The 16,337-nt window shown below is 39.8% G+C and overlaps 1 protein-coding gene across 4 annotated transcripts in view; it reads left to right on the forward strand.

Annotated features, from left to right (window-relative positions):
• Positions 1-4,455, forward strand: part of LOC144525094 (alsin-like) — a 33,994-nt gene extending 29,539 nt beyond the window's left edge. For all 4 annotated transcript variants that reach the window (XM_078261586.1, XM_078261588.1, XM_078261589.1 and 1 more), the window contains 3 exons: positions 50-199; positions 432-528; positions 1,139-4,455. In XM_078261586.1, coding sequence (XP_078117712.1) covers positions 50-199; positions 432-528; positions 1,139-1,177 — 286 coding nt within the window. In that variant the 3' untranslated portion in view covers positions 1,178-4,455. The remainder of the gene's footprint in view (positions 1-49; positions 200-431; positions 529-1,138) is intronic.
• Positions 4,456-16,337: the final 11,882 nt, after the last annotated feature.

Consider the following 16,337-nt stretch of genomic DNA (forward strand, 5'->3'; position numbering starts at 1 on the left):
TAGGACATTAACAAAATCTGAAAAAATGTATGTCTCCCGACACATGCAGCACCACCTTCACTCCGTCAGACAAACTCCTCGTCATCCAGAAGACATTTGAGGAACTGACCCAGGAAGTAAAACCTATGCTGAATACCAACTTCCTGTGGTGCATGGATGACCTGCTCCCTCTCTTCCTCTATGTTGTGCTCAGGGCAAGGTGCACAGTGTTAACACACACACACACACACACACACACACACACACACACACACACACACACACACACACACTTTAATTATTGTATACGGTCATTTAGTTATTACTCTGTATACAGCTAATGTAGCTATAGCTATAGCTGTATACAGCATCTGCTACCAATTAGCTCATTTGTAGCAGGCACTGCAGGCTGGTCACTGAACAGGTTGTGTTTCTGCTGCCCTGCTCTCCAGGATCAGGAACCTGGGAGCTGAGGTCAGTCTGATAGAAGATTTAATGGATCCCAACGTTCAGCACGGAGAGATGGGGCTGATGTTCACCACACTGAAGGTGGGACCCCCAAGACACACACACACACAGACACACACACACACACACATACATACACACACACTAGAGTGCGGATCGGGCCGCATTTTTCTGTCCGAGCCCGGCCTGCGTCCGACAGAGCAGTAACCGAACCCGGCCCGAGCCCAACAGGCATTAAGATATTTATGTCCGAGCCCGACACAGTTAAAATCTCGTTTTTTTTTTCTCACACTAATGACACATACATTTGTTTGTGTGGAAAGCCCACTTTTATTAAGCAACTGTAGGGCAATGTCAACAGATGAGGCCATCAGCGCACACGGGGCAACAAGCGCACGTTAACACAGGCGCCGACTACATAATAAGCTTTTTTAAATATAAAAAAAGTACTGTCAGGTCCCGATGGGCTCGGTTCGGGTATCCATCTTCTAACACACACACACACACACACACACACACACACACACACACACAGATAATGCCTCATGGTGAAAAATGTGTTTATTAACTAAAATAAGACATTTAGAGGATTGAGCAGCCTTATAGTCCTTCTTAGTTCCTATAATATATTCAACAACATCAGTCGTTAGTCCTTCTTGAGTTAATCATCAATGAAATGACTCTGCTGCAGGCCTGCTACATCCAGATCCAGCATGAGTCGGCTATGTAGGAGCAGAAAGCAAGATACCACACAGTCAACAAACAGCAATGCATGCACTGCCGGAAGAGGCACAGTGCTTAGCACATAGACGCTGCCAGAACAAAACGAGTCAACCCACCAGTATTCTACTGGATGCCACTGGGAAGCTGCACTCAAAGATGGAGGGAAGGGAGAGTGTTACTCCTTCTGTCAAACAGAGAAATGATGTCTGGCACCTCGTTTACTCGTCTACTTTTCAGTATGTTACAGCACACCAAAGTTCTTTGTTTTTTGATCGTAGACAGTTTTAATAGGAAATTAACACATCGCCCTCTCCTGGACATGTTAGGAAACTGCAATATCGTCTTCATAACATTTGGTAATATGTCATAATTGTAATAATATGTCATAATATTGTAATAATACATCAGCTCAGTTTCAACAATAACAATTTTGTTGAAAAGGTGCAGTTTTCATTTACAGTATTTTTTACTTGACAGTTTTTTTCCCTAAAGGGTGATTCATTAGAATATACAGTAAGGTCCCTGTGAGGTGTTGGACTGTATATTACTCCAGACAAAGGGAACTTACTAACCACATCACTGATGAAGTCAGTGAACATAACGGGCTGAAAATACTGAAACTCGAAATAATAATGTAGATATTGTTTTAAAGGGCAGACACTCTTCAAAGGGAACGTCAAGGTTTTAAAGTTGTGATTTTCCACATGTTTAATTTAACAGTAAATCTCCAACCACAGTAAAATTCACTGTTATATATCAAATATCAAAAGTGAATGAAACCTGCGGTGCAGGTACCTACTGTATATGGTAACTGCAGTTTATTTAACTTTGAGCAGTTGAGACAGCTACAGGAGACACAGATGGTGTTAATACAGCTCAGTCTGAAAAGAAGACTGGACGAAGGGTTCTGCTTTTTTAACAGAATGCAACTCAAAAGTCGCATAGTTGAGCTTTTGCGTGAAAACAGCTTGAGGCATTTAATGTCTCAGCTGTGGTTTTACTATTTCTTCCTCAGAAGCCAAACCAAAATCACCAGCTCAGAAATCTTAACATCTTGTGTAACAGTATGTTCCTGCAAATGTAAATTAGATGCGAATTGTCTTCCTTTGTTTGCATATAAATCAAATCATCATGCTCCATTTCAGTAGCATCTCCTCTCACTTCCCAAACAAATGTAGTACCTTTTGAATGCAAGAGAGGTAAACATCACACCAAACAGATTTTCAGTTTCTTGAGATTGTTTAAATTATTTTTAGTTTTTCAACACTTGTACTGTCCTGTACCCAACCTGTGCATGCTTCTGCATGTTGAAACTAACCATGAAGTAGTTTGTCTCAGGTCTGAACTTCTGATATTCTCAACTAGTGTACAATAAGCTGACCAGTAGGGCAGTAACATGTCACTACAGAGGGAAAGGGTTTTTTACTTTACTTAAGATAAGTAATGAGGGAACACTGATTAGCTAAGCATGAAGGAAATGTTCATTCTTTTTTGGATATTTCAATTAGTTTGTTATACTGTGTGTGTGTGTGTGTGTGTGTGTGTGTGTGTGTGTGTGTGTGGGGGGGGGGGTGAGCATGTATGAACAAGTCTGACGAGGGACACTTGTCATGTTGCACTGACAGCTTTTTAGTTTAGTTAGCCAGGAGAGTGTTTGAAGGCAGATTATGTTATATTATATTCACTTTGTCGTGCAATCGTTTTGGCATCCAAGTTACCTTAAGGAAATATATATATTTATAGAAATATACATAGAAATATTCCAGGATTGTTCCCTGTCTCCACACAGGACATTCTGTTTTGTGTTCTGTTAGTTTGTGAACAGGATTTGTCAAAAGGACTTGTCATTGATTTTCATGAAATTTGGTGAAAGGTTGAGCCCAAAAAAGTGATGTCTACTGTGTGTGTCCACTAAAGGATTAATTCACATTGTAAAATGGGGCATTTTAAACATTGTCACTATTCTTTTATGAGCTACTGCACTCTCTAAAATGAAAGAAATATGGCATATGTATGCCATGATTGATTGATATCACTGGGTGTTTTAATACAGCTAATTAGCTAGCCTACAAAAACCATCAAGGTCCTTAAAACTTTATTTTTCTGTCAGTTTGTTTTGATCCTTTGAATCCATCTGTGTGTTCTAAATGACTGTATTGTCAGATCTTTTCAGGACATCAAATTTAAAATGCTCCTTGTTATGGCAAAAGTAAACGTTTATGAATACAATCTGGCATGACAAACTGATTTAAAAAAAAAAAAAAATTCTAAGAACCTGGGGGACCTTTAAATCACTAAAGGAATATTACTCATTAATTTATTATTAGATTAATTTATGTATCAGAGATATAATGAAAGTATAAATCCTATATCAGAGAATTTCCCACAACCCTGTCTTATTATTAAGCATCCCCATGGAGTCAAACTTTTAAAAATCCACTGAGAACCATGATGATTTTGGCCGTAATGTTACTGCCGTCATGTTACTGACTTGATTAACTAAGCTTGTTTTAATGTTGTCAGGAATAAATGTCAGTCAGATTGAACTGCAGTATTCAACAATAAAAAATAAAAAAAAAACTTGCCAAAATGATAGAGAAGCAGCTGTTCAATTAGATTTGATTCAAAATCATTTTATCTCTTTCAGCGTTACTGAAATGTGTTTGTACTGTATTTATTGTCACTGAAGTTTTTTTTTGCAGAATGTAGACATGTATGTGTTGGGACAGTTTTCTTTCTTTTGGTTATTAAAACGACTGCAGTGTAGTGTAATACAGATGTAATAACTAAGGATGGATGAGACAAAAACATTCAGCTGGACTCTATAGATACCAGGTTAAAGGTCAGACAGATGTTTTCCATGTCTTAGCCCAATATCAACACATCACCTGCAATTTTCAGTAGGCTACTGCCAACCATCACATACGACATTCCATTATGGTATGTTATTGTACTAAAATTAACTTAATCTAATGATTTAGAAAATGTAATAGTAGAAGTAATATAAAGTGCACATAGTTTCCATTTTATGGGCTCAAACATGTAAAACATGGTCTTTTGTAAAAACCTAAATTTTTTTTGTGTTTTACACTATGAGGTACCTGGCTGAATGTATGGCTTGAGTTTATTATTTTTCTAACAGTCTATATTTTTGTAACTTCATACGTTTATAGAAAGAGATGATCAGGGGAACTGATTGCAGAATGTTAATTAATTTAGATGAATAAATGCAGTGAGAAATGAAAAGTGTTTACTATATAAATAAATGTGGTTTCATTCTGGAAATGTCTTTTTATGAATATTATTTTTCTTTCTTTCTTTTAGCAGTTACAGTAACTAGCAGTACAGATCATCCAGAGATAGGTAGGCTACTCAGACTCAGACAGGCTGACATCCGATTATCAGACATGGAAAATTATCTAAACTGTTGCTGAATTGAAAACTGTCTGTGGTGACTGTAAGGCAAGCTGTCATTCAAAGTATTTTGCCTTCAGCAAGACATTTACCAACTGTATTTGTTAATCTTTTTAGCCAGTTTCAAACTGGTGACACTGGGTGCTGAATGGTGACAGTCATGTCTCTGATGAATTTATTTATTTGTATTGTCTTTTACACATTCACTCAGTGGTCACTACGTTTACATGCACATAATATTCCGGTTTTGCCCTAATTCCGAAAAAGTTGATATTCCGACTAAACTGTTTACATGGCTAATTAAAGTGAATATTCCACTACTATTCCCGTTTACATGTAGCCGTGCAAAATACGATGTTTTCAACGTTTACCAGCGGCGGCGGACTTGTTGGGCCGTGCGAACATAGCGTCCCTCTGCGGCGTAGCGATGTGGGCATATCCAAAAACCTGTTGATATCCAAGTCTTTGATAATGTTTAAAGTAGCTGTGTTTCTTCTTATCGGGTCCTTGCAGCCAGCCTTGGTTTGTGTACAGCAACCATAGCAACACACAGGGCTGACCATAAACCGTATACAGGCAAGAGGCCGTAAACTGGGCATAAACTGCGGTAAAAACCCCGATTGAGACATAGAGATACAGAGCGCTGTACATGTCCAAAGAATGCCTCCAAAACCCGAATAATACTGGAATAACCTCTTAATCGAGAAATGCTATTTTCGGAAAAAGGCCTTATTGGGAATATCCAACCGAAATATGCTATTTACATGACATGTATCAAATTCGGAATATTGTCATATTCGGAATAATAGTGAAATATTGGTGTGCATATAAACGTACTCAGTGATACACCTTATACTGGGTAGGACCTCCATTATCCCCAGAACAGCCTGAATTCTTCATCCCAAATGTGCTCTATTGGTTTGGCAGTCACAAGATCATTAGTGTGGAGGCTATTGGAGGTCACTGAACCAAATTACTCAAGTGATTTCTTTTGTTTGTATAGTCTTTTATTTATCCTTACTTTAAATTCCCCAGTTCATAAACTCTGGAGAGCTCTTATTGCCACCATACAAATAAACAGGATCAGTGGCATTCAGGTTCAGTATTACAGGAAGTTATCGTGGAGATGCTGGATAATCAACCCAGGACCTCGTACATGTGAAGCAGATGCTCTTCCACTGAGCAACATCCCCCTGGAATTTTGACAGCACATTTACAACACACAGTATAGGACACAGATCTTTAATTCAACCCTCTACAGTGTGCAGATCCCACATGAGTTGTGTGTTGACTCATCTCTCTTGCAACATGGACATTGGTAAACCTCAGATTGAGATGTAGAGCAAGAATGTAGTGTACGGGGATTGTTTTGTTTTTTCTCTTAGTTTAAACCAGGGGGAGCACATCCCCTGCATGCTGTTGAACAGGCCAGATTAACGCAGGTTGGCAGATTAATTAATTAATTTGTCTGTATTCTCTTTTAAACATGCACTTAGTGGCTACTTATTACAGTATTAAAGGATGATGGAGACTGAACCCAGGACCTTTTACATTCAAAGCAAACCCCCTTTTTACAGCTGTACAGGTTCAGCAATTTATTTATAAATCCCTTCTTAATTTGACCAATTAATTGATGTTTCATTTATTTGTTTGCATAGTCCTTTATGTCAGACAGCTGTGTAATGGGCCCTTTGTGTTCAGTATTAAAGGAAGTCAACAGACATGATGAAGATGTAATACCCTTATGTGGGCGTAAAGGCTGTTTTATGCTTCTGCGTCAACTCCACGCCGTAGCTACGGCGTCGTGACCCTTTTGGAGTTCTGCGTCGGGGTTGAACGCGTTTCTTTGTGTCGCCGTGCATTTCACCGCCAGAATGCTAGGGGGTGTATGGTTTCCGGAGGGTCAATCGCGAAACTCTGCCATTTCCGACGAAAGAGAGAGAGAGAGCCACTTAATGTTATGTTAGCAAGCAAACTTTAGCACAACTGCCCACAAAGTACTGCTTGCTGGCAAAGTGCTAATTTCAAAACGTTACTGACATATAGACACTTTCCAAACGGATAACCCCGTCATTGTAACCAAAATATGTCTGAGTTTATTTGCAAAGCTTATGTCAGTGAACTAGCATGTTGCTACTTCCCACAGTAGGCTGCTTGAAACACCGACTATCGACACACAGGACGAGTTGACCAATCACAGTCCTTGCGGTCTGCGTCGCCTCGACGCAAAGTTACACATTTTTTGAGGTGGGAGGAGGGCCCGGAGAGGGGTTCGCGTCGACGCACAGGGGTCTGCGGGTACGCCGTCGATTCGACGCAGAAGCATAAAACAGCCTTTAAAGTGTGCACATACTCCAACATCAGTAACCTGAACAAACAACATCCTCGCCTCCTATAAGGTGAGGTTTGAAGGAAGCTTTTTACAATACACAGTCTAATGCAAAAAGTGAGTGAATGCTGAAAAAAAAAAGTTACACTACTAAAATTGACATTGAGTGACACGACTGCACCACAACTCAGCAACACGCTATAGGTTGGGTAATGGCACAAAATGGACACAAGAGGGAACCCTTTGCTTGTATTGATGTGGAACACAGTGATGGTATGCAATGGCACCGTATCCAGAGAGATGGTAGGGCATCATGAGAGTGGAGAGACTCCATCCAACATACACACATAAAAGCTGTGTGGGGTTGCAGAGTTGGCTGATAATTCTCCATAGTCTCTATGAGCCACTTCTTTTCACTTAACATATAGTCCTTTTATTCTAAGTTAATGTCAGAAATACTGATGAAGGCAAGATACGTAAAGTTCTTCAGTAAATATGTTTAGTTCTCTTGTTCCTGAAAGTATGACTATGGTACTATAAGTAACACAGATACAAACAAAATGTGTCTTTCTTTATTGAGTATTATGAGGATTGACTGAAGTAGTTGAAGTCCTACTCTTGATCTGCAGGATGACGACCCACAGGTTGCTTATTTTTCAATAATGCTGATGTAACCCACTCCGTCTGTGTGTTGTGCTGCCTGGGGGGTACCCCACGGCACTGCTGCGATACTCTGTGTTGTGTTAGATGTTAGGGGTGAAGTGCAGAGAGAAGGGGGCACGGGACGCTGGGTTGATGATTGTGGCTGAGACCATCGGGTTTTATTGTCACAGAGAAGTCTGGTTCCCTCATCCCCTTAACAGAGTTCATACAGTTTTTTTCAACAATCTAACGTAAAAATAATACAGTGTAAAATAAATAGTTCTGCGAAGCTAAATTAAATATAGCACTCTAACAAGAATAGATTTGGCACATAAAAATGAATTATTAAATAAACCATCAAGTCATCTTAAACACTGATGACAGCTAATGTTAGCCCACCGGCTAGCCACAACCCCAAACCAACTTGTACACCAGTGAATAAAAACTAATTTGCAGTACTTGACCCTACAAACTGTAACTCCACACTTAAAAAAGCAACATGTGAACAAATGAGCTGAGTGGGTGTTTATCAATGTATTAAACTGCATACCTTAATGGAGTACATACAGTTTTAAACAAACATGGCGGCCTACACAGATCAAGTGTAAACTACGAAAATTGCTGAACTGCATCTGTTAATGGCAACAGTGGCCTACTTAAGGGTACTACCTTACACTGACAACTTTAGTATTACGGAATACACATTAAATTATATCATGAAACCGTAGCTATGTGTCTATTCAGTATGCAATGTTTAAGACCTTGATTAAAGTTCCATTCAGGTTTTTTGTTTGCATCAATGTCATGGACAAAGATCAGGCCCATGTGCAATGTTCTTGGCATAGATAACTGTGTTTGACTGCAGATGGAGCCAGTGTTGATTCAGATCTACTCCACTTACAACTCAGTGCCACCAAGGCCTCCAGTGATACCTTAAGGTCACACCTGCCGGTGGAGTTTGATCACGGATCAGCACCTGTGCTGTAACAAGAGCAGGTTTAGGTTTCTCATTATTAATTCATGCTATAATTACTCACTTAATAATATCACTTGGATGGGTGTGACAAAGACATTGCAGTAGGTGTGTGTGTGTGTGTGTGTGTGTGTATATATATGTGTATATATATATATATATATGTGTATATATATATATATGAGTAGTCCAGTACTGTAGGCTGTCTGTGTTGCACTGACAGACACAAACCCACTTATTTCAAGGCTGGATCTCTAATGATACCCAAGACCTTTTTACGTCAGCTCATTGTCTGTCTGAGCAGCAAATGCAGTGAATCTAATATTGTACATTTCAATTTTAGGTCAGGAGTTTTCTTTGCTGGCGGTTAGATTTGATTAAACTGACCAGTGAAGGAACATTAAGTTAGAAGCTGACGGCTGACGCTGTATTTTCCCCTAAAATCTCAAGTCATTGCTCTCGGCACAGAGAAAACCTCCAGGTATTGATTGTACTGAGAGTTGGATTTAATTTGGGAGAATCTGCTGAGTCTCAATGTTGAGGGGAAGAAACTATTCTCTAACAACTTTCACCTACGCTCCTGCAACCGTTTTATTTTTTGCTTTATTTTGCTTTATTTTTTCATGTTGACTGTCCAGCTGAAACATGCTTGGAGATTATTCCTGCAAGAATACAGTAACATTAATGTCACACATGAATAAAAGAGCATGTACAGTATGTGGTGATGTCATAATTCACAATGTAAAGTGTGAAGCAATGTGTAATTTGGAGCTGAAGTTCAATTTTAGAGACCCACCTTTCATCACAAACTTTAGTTTGTCTTCAAAACACACGACAAAGCAGTTTGTGTTTACTTACCTTAGATACTACATAGTTGTATGTACAGTATGCAAATGACTTATGAAATAAACTCCTCATTTGGTGAGGACACCAGTGGCTCAAGTTTAGGCACTGCTGCAGGTGAATATGGTCATTTCTGTGACAGGCAGAAAATCAACTATGGCTGGTGCAGAATCTCGTGGTGATGCAACAGGTACTGTTTGTTGATACTTTCCTGTTTTCAGTGTCAGTGGCCTGTAACCAGGTGTCAAAACCCAAAGTCATTCAGAGAAACACAGGAACTGCAGAGTGTTTAAGAAATATAAAACCTGCTGGCTTGTGTTTTGGAAAGACAGAAGCAAAAGAGACCGTGGAAGCTTTTTTTTTAGTAGCCTTAGATGTGGAAAGAGGCAGTGACCTTTAGGAGCAAAACCTGCAGCAGAACACACCGATTTAGACGTTTCATCTATATGTGTGACCAAGAGATCAGTATCAGTTTACACTGGTACTATCTTGCAAGTTATAGGGTCAGCGAGGGAGATGACAAACTACAGAAAATAGCAATATTAAGGACGGAGGAGGCCCACAAATGGAGCAAATCATGTAGACCTTCAAGCCCCTGGAAACCCAGAGATGATGAAAACTATGTGGATAATAACAAAGCTGCAGTATTCAGCGCCCAACCAACACCAACCAAACACAGTCGCTGACAATGACAGTGTCACAATCCTCCAGGACGACAAGAGATGAAGGCCTTCCTGTCTTTAACAATAACAATATTATACCTGTTGGCCTTAATCATCATCATCAACCTTAGAATATATTAGATGAAAATGTAAGAGGTAAAAGCAAACTACAGTACTTTTTGGTATACAGCACGGTATGTCTGCTATTGTTTAGCCCTCTTTCAATATTGATTCCATTGCTGGAATCATGTTTTAAGAACTTCATAGTTCAAATTTGTGAAAATTGCTTCACTGTGTGTGTGATAGAGGGATAGAGAATGAGTGAATTTGTGCCTTTGTTTCTTTCATACAGTTAATTCCTCTTAACTGGATCGAAGCAGACTTGATGTGACGTTGCACACATTTTACAGCCACATTTGGCTAAAGGAACACTTTGTTTAGTCGAGACGTGTTGTGCCATATGAGTCAGGTTTAATCAGTAAATTCCTACCTGCGTATTTTATCTCCTATATCGAGTTTATGTAAATCAAATAAGGTGTTCATATATAACAAATGGACTGGTTTGTGTTTCTGGAATGTATCACACAGCGAGTGCTGACATCCAGCTCATCTGCAGAGAGAGAGAGAGAGCTGAGGGTCTGTCAGAGCTGCAGTTCAGCAGGTTCAGGTTGGCACAGCTTCTAACACACACACACACACACACACACACACACACACACTTTGGTGCTTTGCCTTTGGTGCTTTGCCCGTACCTCAGCTGTGTTTGTCTGCGGCGAGGACAAGAGAAATTAATGCGGAAGAGAGACAGACAGGGAGAGCACAGAAGAGAATACAAAGCAGGTGGAGAAGGAAGAAAGAAAGAGTTATAAAGTCTCATCACGTTAACCCTCTTTACTTCTCCCACTGAAAATCGTCCTGCCCGCACGAAGAAGGAGCAGAATATGTCTGTGAGTGTGAGTATTCATTTAATTGAAAGATTAGAAACCAGGTGTAACAGTTATCTATATTCAGACTAAGAAGCATACGTCTGATATAAACATATTTACACATCAGCAGCTCCAAATGGCAATGGAGGTTGACTTGCAGGAACATTTTCATTGTGATTTTTTATGTAAAGGACAGAAAGGTTTGACAGTACAGGGGATGGAAAGCTGTTAGAAAGGAAGAAAGCATGCAAACATGATGTAGTGGCTATTCCGTTTCAAAATTATAGCCACTGCCCCAGCAATAGAAGAGTGGTTTTAACGCACCTTGGTTCCTTTGTTGTTGATCCAGGCACATGCGTTCGTTGTTTGAAAAATAATAATTAAAGTCAAATATCCTACCTATAGAAATAAATCTTTATGATCCTACCAAAACGTTGTAGGCCAATGTTGCATGTGTGTGAATCAGGGAACATAAATAATACTGACGGTTTATTAAATGATATCAAATTAGATGAAACGGGATGACAAGATTGTTAAAAAACTGTGTTTGGTCTCAACTAACTTGGACTTCCAAAACTTTCTACTCATGTTTCCAACTTCCCTTAATTAATTATACCACACCCACAATTACTATGGTGTGGCCGATTTGCCACTCAGTGGCCTAGCTGTCAATCAAAATCAGTGGATCAGAAGTCTTAAGAAGTCTTAAAATTATAACTATTGTTCTTTAAATATAAACAAAAACTGTTTTTTTGGCTCCTACAGATGAAATAAAGAGTGCTCTGCAGCACATAGCTGCTGTTGGTGCTTATACACAAAAAAAGGCTAATTTGTCCTCTCCTCTTTCTCCGGTTCTGTGTGTGTTTTCTGCCCCTCCTCGGGCTTGAAGGAGGACACAGGATTATTGACCCAGTTACCTGAAGTGACTAAATGCTGGCATGCCTGGTACACTGACCTGGCCAAGCCTCCAGTACATACAGTAACTCTCCCATCACCATTCATTCACCAATAAACATCCTAATACACTTTCCATCTTACTGAAATAAGGGGACATTAATGACATGCCAGGGACATAAACTAAAAGGCCAGTTTCTTTCCACTGAATTAGTATGTGTTTTTGCTGTAATGCCAGTATATTTTAAACTGAAGCTGTCAATGAAGTCAGTTATGTTCAAATATGTGCTCTGTGCACAAACACATTAGAAGCCAATTATACCATCCATCTTGAATAGAAATGCTCACTGTAATTTGTCTTTTTTTTTTAGGGCTGTCAGCGTTAACGCGTTAATCGCAATGCGATAATCGCATGCCGGCATTTATTAATTTATTTTACACTTCACTCGGCTTCGCGTGGTGCCTAACAGGCTACTATTTTGACCCTTTGCAGCACCGTTACTTATCATCAAGCTGCCATACTTCCTCGTAACACATTCTGCTGCTGCAGGCTGCAGGCATGACGGAGAAAGACAGCAGCAACACAACTCTGAATGGCGCTTTTTATTTTCCAAAACTCCCGGACGGCTCGTAGACAAGTCGAAAGCCATATGCACATTGTGTAAAGCCGAATTAAAATATCACCGAAGCACGTCAAGCTTGAGCTACCACCTATGGAGCTAATTAACATGACTCTGGTTGATGCTACCCGCTAGCATGCTACCCACTCAGGCAAAGCACTATTTTGGAGAGTGCTACTTGCCGACCTGTGGATGAAACCAAATCCCAAAAAATTACTACAGCTCTTGCGAAACGGGTGGCAACTAACTGCAGACCTGTCAGCATCGTAGAAGACTTAGAGGTAAAGACGTACTACGGTTGACATGTTCTGACCTGTCTCGTTGCCGTCGAGAGGGACAGTAGTTTTCACGGATACATAGCCTGTACGACACGGAGAAAGCAGCCCAACTGGAACTGCTGCAAAGTGCTGCAAACGCTGTCTCATTAACCGGTGATCACTGGACGTCAGTGAGTAATCAACATTATTTAGGAGTTACTAAACATTATATTGACTCTGGTAAGGATAGGGTTTTTTAGTTTTTTAGTTAGGTACTTGGAGGAATTGTGCAATAATGACAGATTCACACATTTTTCTATTGTTTACAGTAAATAAATAATTACAAATCTTAAAATCAAGTTCATAAAGTAACTTTATTTGCATTCATTTGATTCCCAATCAAGATACACTGGTAAGAATTGCTTTTGATTGTTAATATGCACTTTAATACCTTTTTTTGCATATTTTTTGGATGACAATGAATTTTGGAGAGGGCCGCTGATCAAATATGCATGCTTTATACAGCAATCCCATTCAAGCTAGATTCATATTTGGGTAGGTGGGTAATAAAACACTGTGCTCCTCTGTGCTCAGTGTTCCTTGGCATTCCAGCTACTGGCAAATTGCAGGAGGGAGTTTGGAATAGACAAGGATTTTCCATCACCAGCAGACTTCATGCTCATCATTTCCAGGTTAGATTTAGTCACTCCGTCCTACGTGTAAAGGACAACAAAGTAATAAAGTAAAACAATGCACTGGAGAAGAAAAGTGATCAATGAGCGAGTGAGAATCAAAACTGATTATGCCTCAGCTCTGTTTAGGAAGAACAAAGCTTTAAACATCAGTTTGAAACTGCAAAGTCAAAGTCAAGATTTATGTGTTTTGCCCTCTGTTCAGCATTTGATCTTGCCAAATTTAGGCAATCTATGTAATAAAAAAATGCCGATAAATAAGGACTACCTTTCACATAAGATACTGTTATACACAGGACATTTAGATATACGTTTTGGTTGGCCTTGCATCCAACGATTGTAACTTTTTTAAGCAGAACTTTTGGTACAGTATATTTGAAAGTGGACTGAAGGAATGAGGGTTGGTGTTTGTAAAAGGTTGAGAGGAATGTCTCTGCACACAAACCCTAAACAGAGTGTGTGTGTGTGTGGGTCTGGCCCTGTAATGGATGCCAGTTTAATTCAATGTATTTCAAACTGTGGGTCTACATTACAGTAAAATCACATGCATACATATCGCAAACATCAAAACATACATGCAAATGGTCAAATAAAAACAAATTGTCTGCATGATCAATTCTCAAAATGCACACACTTCTGCATCCATGTTGTTGTTGCTGCTCTACCTAAAATGTAAAAGATTTGGGCACATCCTATTGTTATTGTTGAAAAAATTAAGTCTCCAAACAGCCCTAGAAAAGTGTCATTTTTTAAGATACTCTGGTCAACGGTAATCTTAAATTTGTGTGCGTTGTAACTCAAACTGCAGTTAACCAATGCATCATTACTTGTGTTTCATAACACTTCACCAAATAACGCCCTCATCTGACAATGGCGCTATATGAAGTACAATTCATCTTGAGTGAGCATAAATATATGTAACACATTTCATTGCAAACTATTCAATAGTTGTTGAGACATTTCACTCAAAACCAAAAATGCCTCATGGTGGCATTAGAGGAAAAATCAGAGGATCACCAGTAAGGTTCATCATCTATAATTGTCTGTACAAAATTTAATGAAAATCCATCCAATACTTGTCAAGATATTTCAGTGACATGCTGCTAGACTGGCTAAAAATGACTGAATAAGTAATCTATATAAGATAGCTTTTTTTGTCCTTGTCACGATTCAGTAGGAGGACCCAAATGCAAGACTCTTCCAGGCAGAAGTTCAGAGAAACATGCTTTATTCTAACAATTTACAAACTTACAACTACAAACGAACAGGACTCTCACAGGACAAACAGAGAGACATACCGACAAAGAACAGAGGAACACCAGAGGCCTGTACTACGAAGCGAGATTTGGCGTTAACGAGCTAACTTCAGGTTCAACCCAGGGTTTTCTGTACTACGAAGGTGGATCACTTGTGATCGGGTTCAATCGCCGTGGTAACTTATGCTGAATGCCTAACCTGGTCGGGAGCAGGTTATGTTGGAGATCAGAGATCAACCGGTGTAAAAGCACCGCCTACTGACCAATCAATACTTGATTCATAACGGCGTCACCGCTCTTAGAAGATCAGGTGGAGCTTGGTGGGTGGAGAGAGAGAGAGAGAGAGAGAGAGAGAGAGGGAGAGAGAGAGAGAGAGAGAGAGAGAGATGGGTGCGCACATAAAAGTTAAAACATTTAGAGACCGACAACCCCGTTAGCATTCCCTGATGTGTATATTTATGAAATATATAGATTGTAATGGGAGGGAATTACATATCGGCTCGGCTTCTTGAGCCGTGTGTTGCCAATGCGCACATCAGTTTGAATTTAGTTTTTATATATTTTATTTGCTCTCACGATGGCTTTCCACTGCCAGGGCTGCAACTGAAATACTAGGCTAAAGCAACGACAGTTAATGGAAAGTGCACAAGTGTAATAATGGTCAGATCTTGTGCCTGACTGATGGGGAAGTGATATTGATAAGCATTATGATTTACGCATCTACAGCGTCGGCTATTTTTTGCCAGCTTTCCTTCCTGTTTTAGGAAGCAGCGACTGTATTGTGTTTTGCCTGTAAAACCGTGTCTGTGTTCTTCATATTTATGTAGAATTATAATTTCCTCTTCTTATATAAAATATGTGGCTCTGGTAGATGTTTGCGATTGGTCGTGCTGTGCAAACACCGCCTCTTTTATGTGAACGCGCGCGCCGCTGGATTGGGAAACCCTGGGTTGATTGAACTAGTTGTTAACCACCGTCGTGATACAGTTTATGCGGGACCGCGGCTGTTAGGTTAGGTGAAGCCGGGTAACTGAAAGAAATCCAGGACATGTTGATCTCGCTTCGTAGTACAGGGGCCTGTTGTACAAAACCAGGATAAAGGATTAAGCCGGGATATTCAAGTTATCCTGGATGAATTTAGCTTTGACTTGGTTGCACAAAAGCAGGTTGAATTAAACCCAGCCAAGTAACTACGGAGATTTATTCTTTGCAGCAAGCCTGCTCCAGAGCAGGCTAACAGCCAGGCTAAGATTAATCCTGGAGTCTGTGTGTTAAATCAGCTGCTGCTCTGATCCGAAATAAACATGTTTAACAGTTATTCCGTTGTCTTCTGAATGTGTTCTGCTTTATATTTATTAACATGCATTACTTGTCACTATTGCAGTCACAAGTTTGATTTAAATCCTACTATTGCAGTTGTTTGGATGGTAAGAAATTGTTGCTCTCCCCGTGAATATGCCCCGTGCAACGTGGAGAGGCGGGGGGAGGCAGGGGGATCCTCCCACACCGTGCAGCGGACTCTAAAGGAGACTTTTAGTGTCAATTCTAATATTCTTACATCCGAGTAGATTCTTTGTGTCGCGATTTCTTTTTTTTTTGCAAATGACACTTTTCTTTACAACATTGTTGATGTGGATCATATTAGTAAAGCCACTGTCT

Source organism: Sander vitreus, chromosome 11 (genome assembly GCF_031162955.1).
Source record: "Sander vitreus isolate 19-12246 chromosome 11, sanVit1, whole genome shotgun sequence".
NCBI lineage: Eukaryota > Metazoa > Chordata > Actinopteri > Perciformes > Percidae > Sander > Sander vitreus.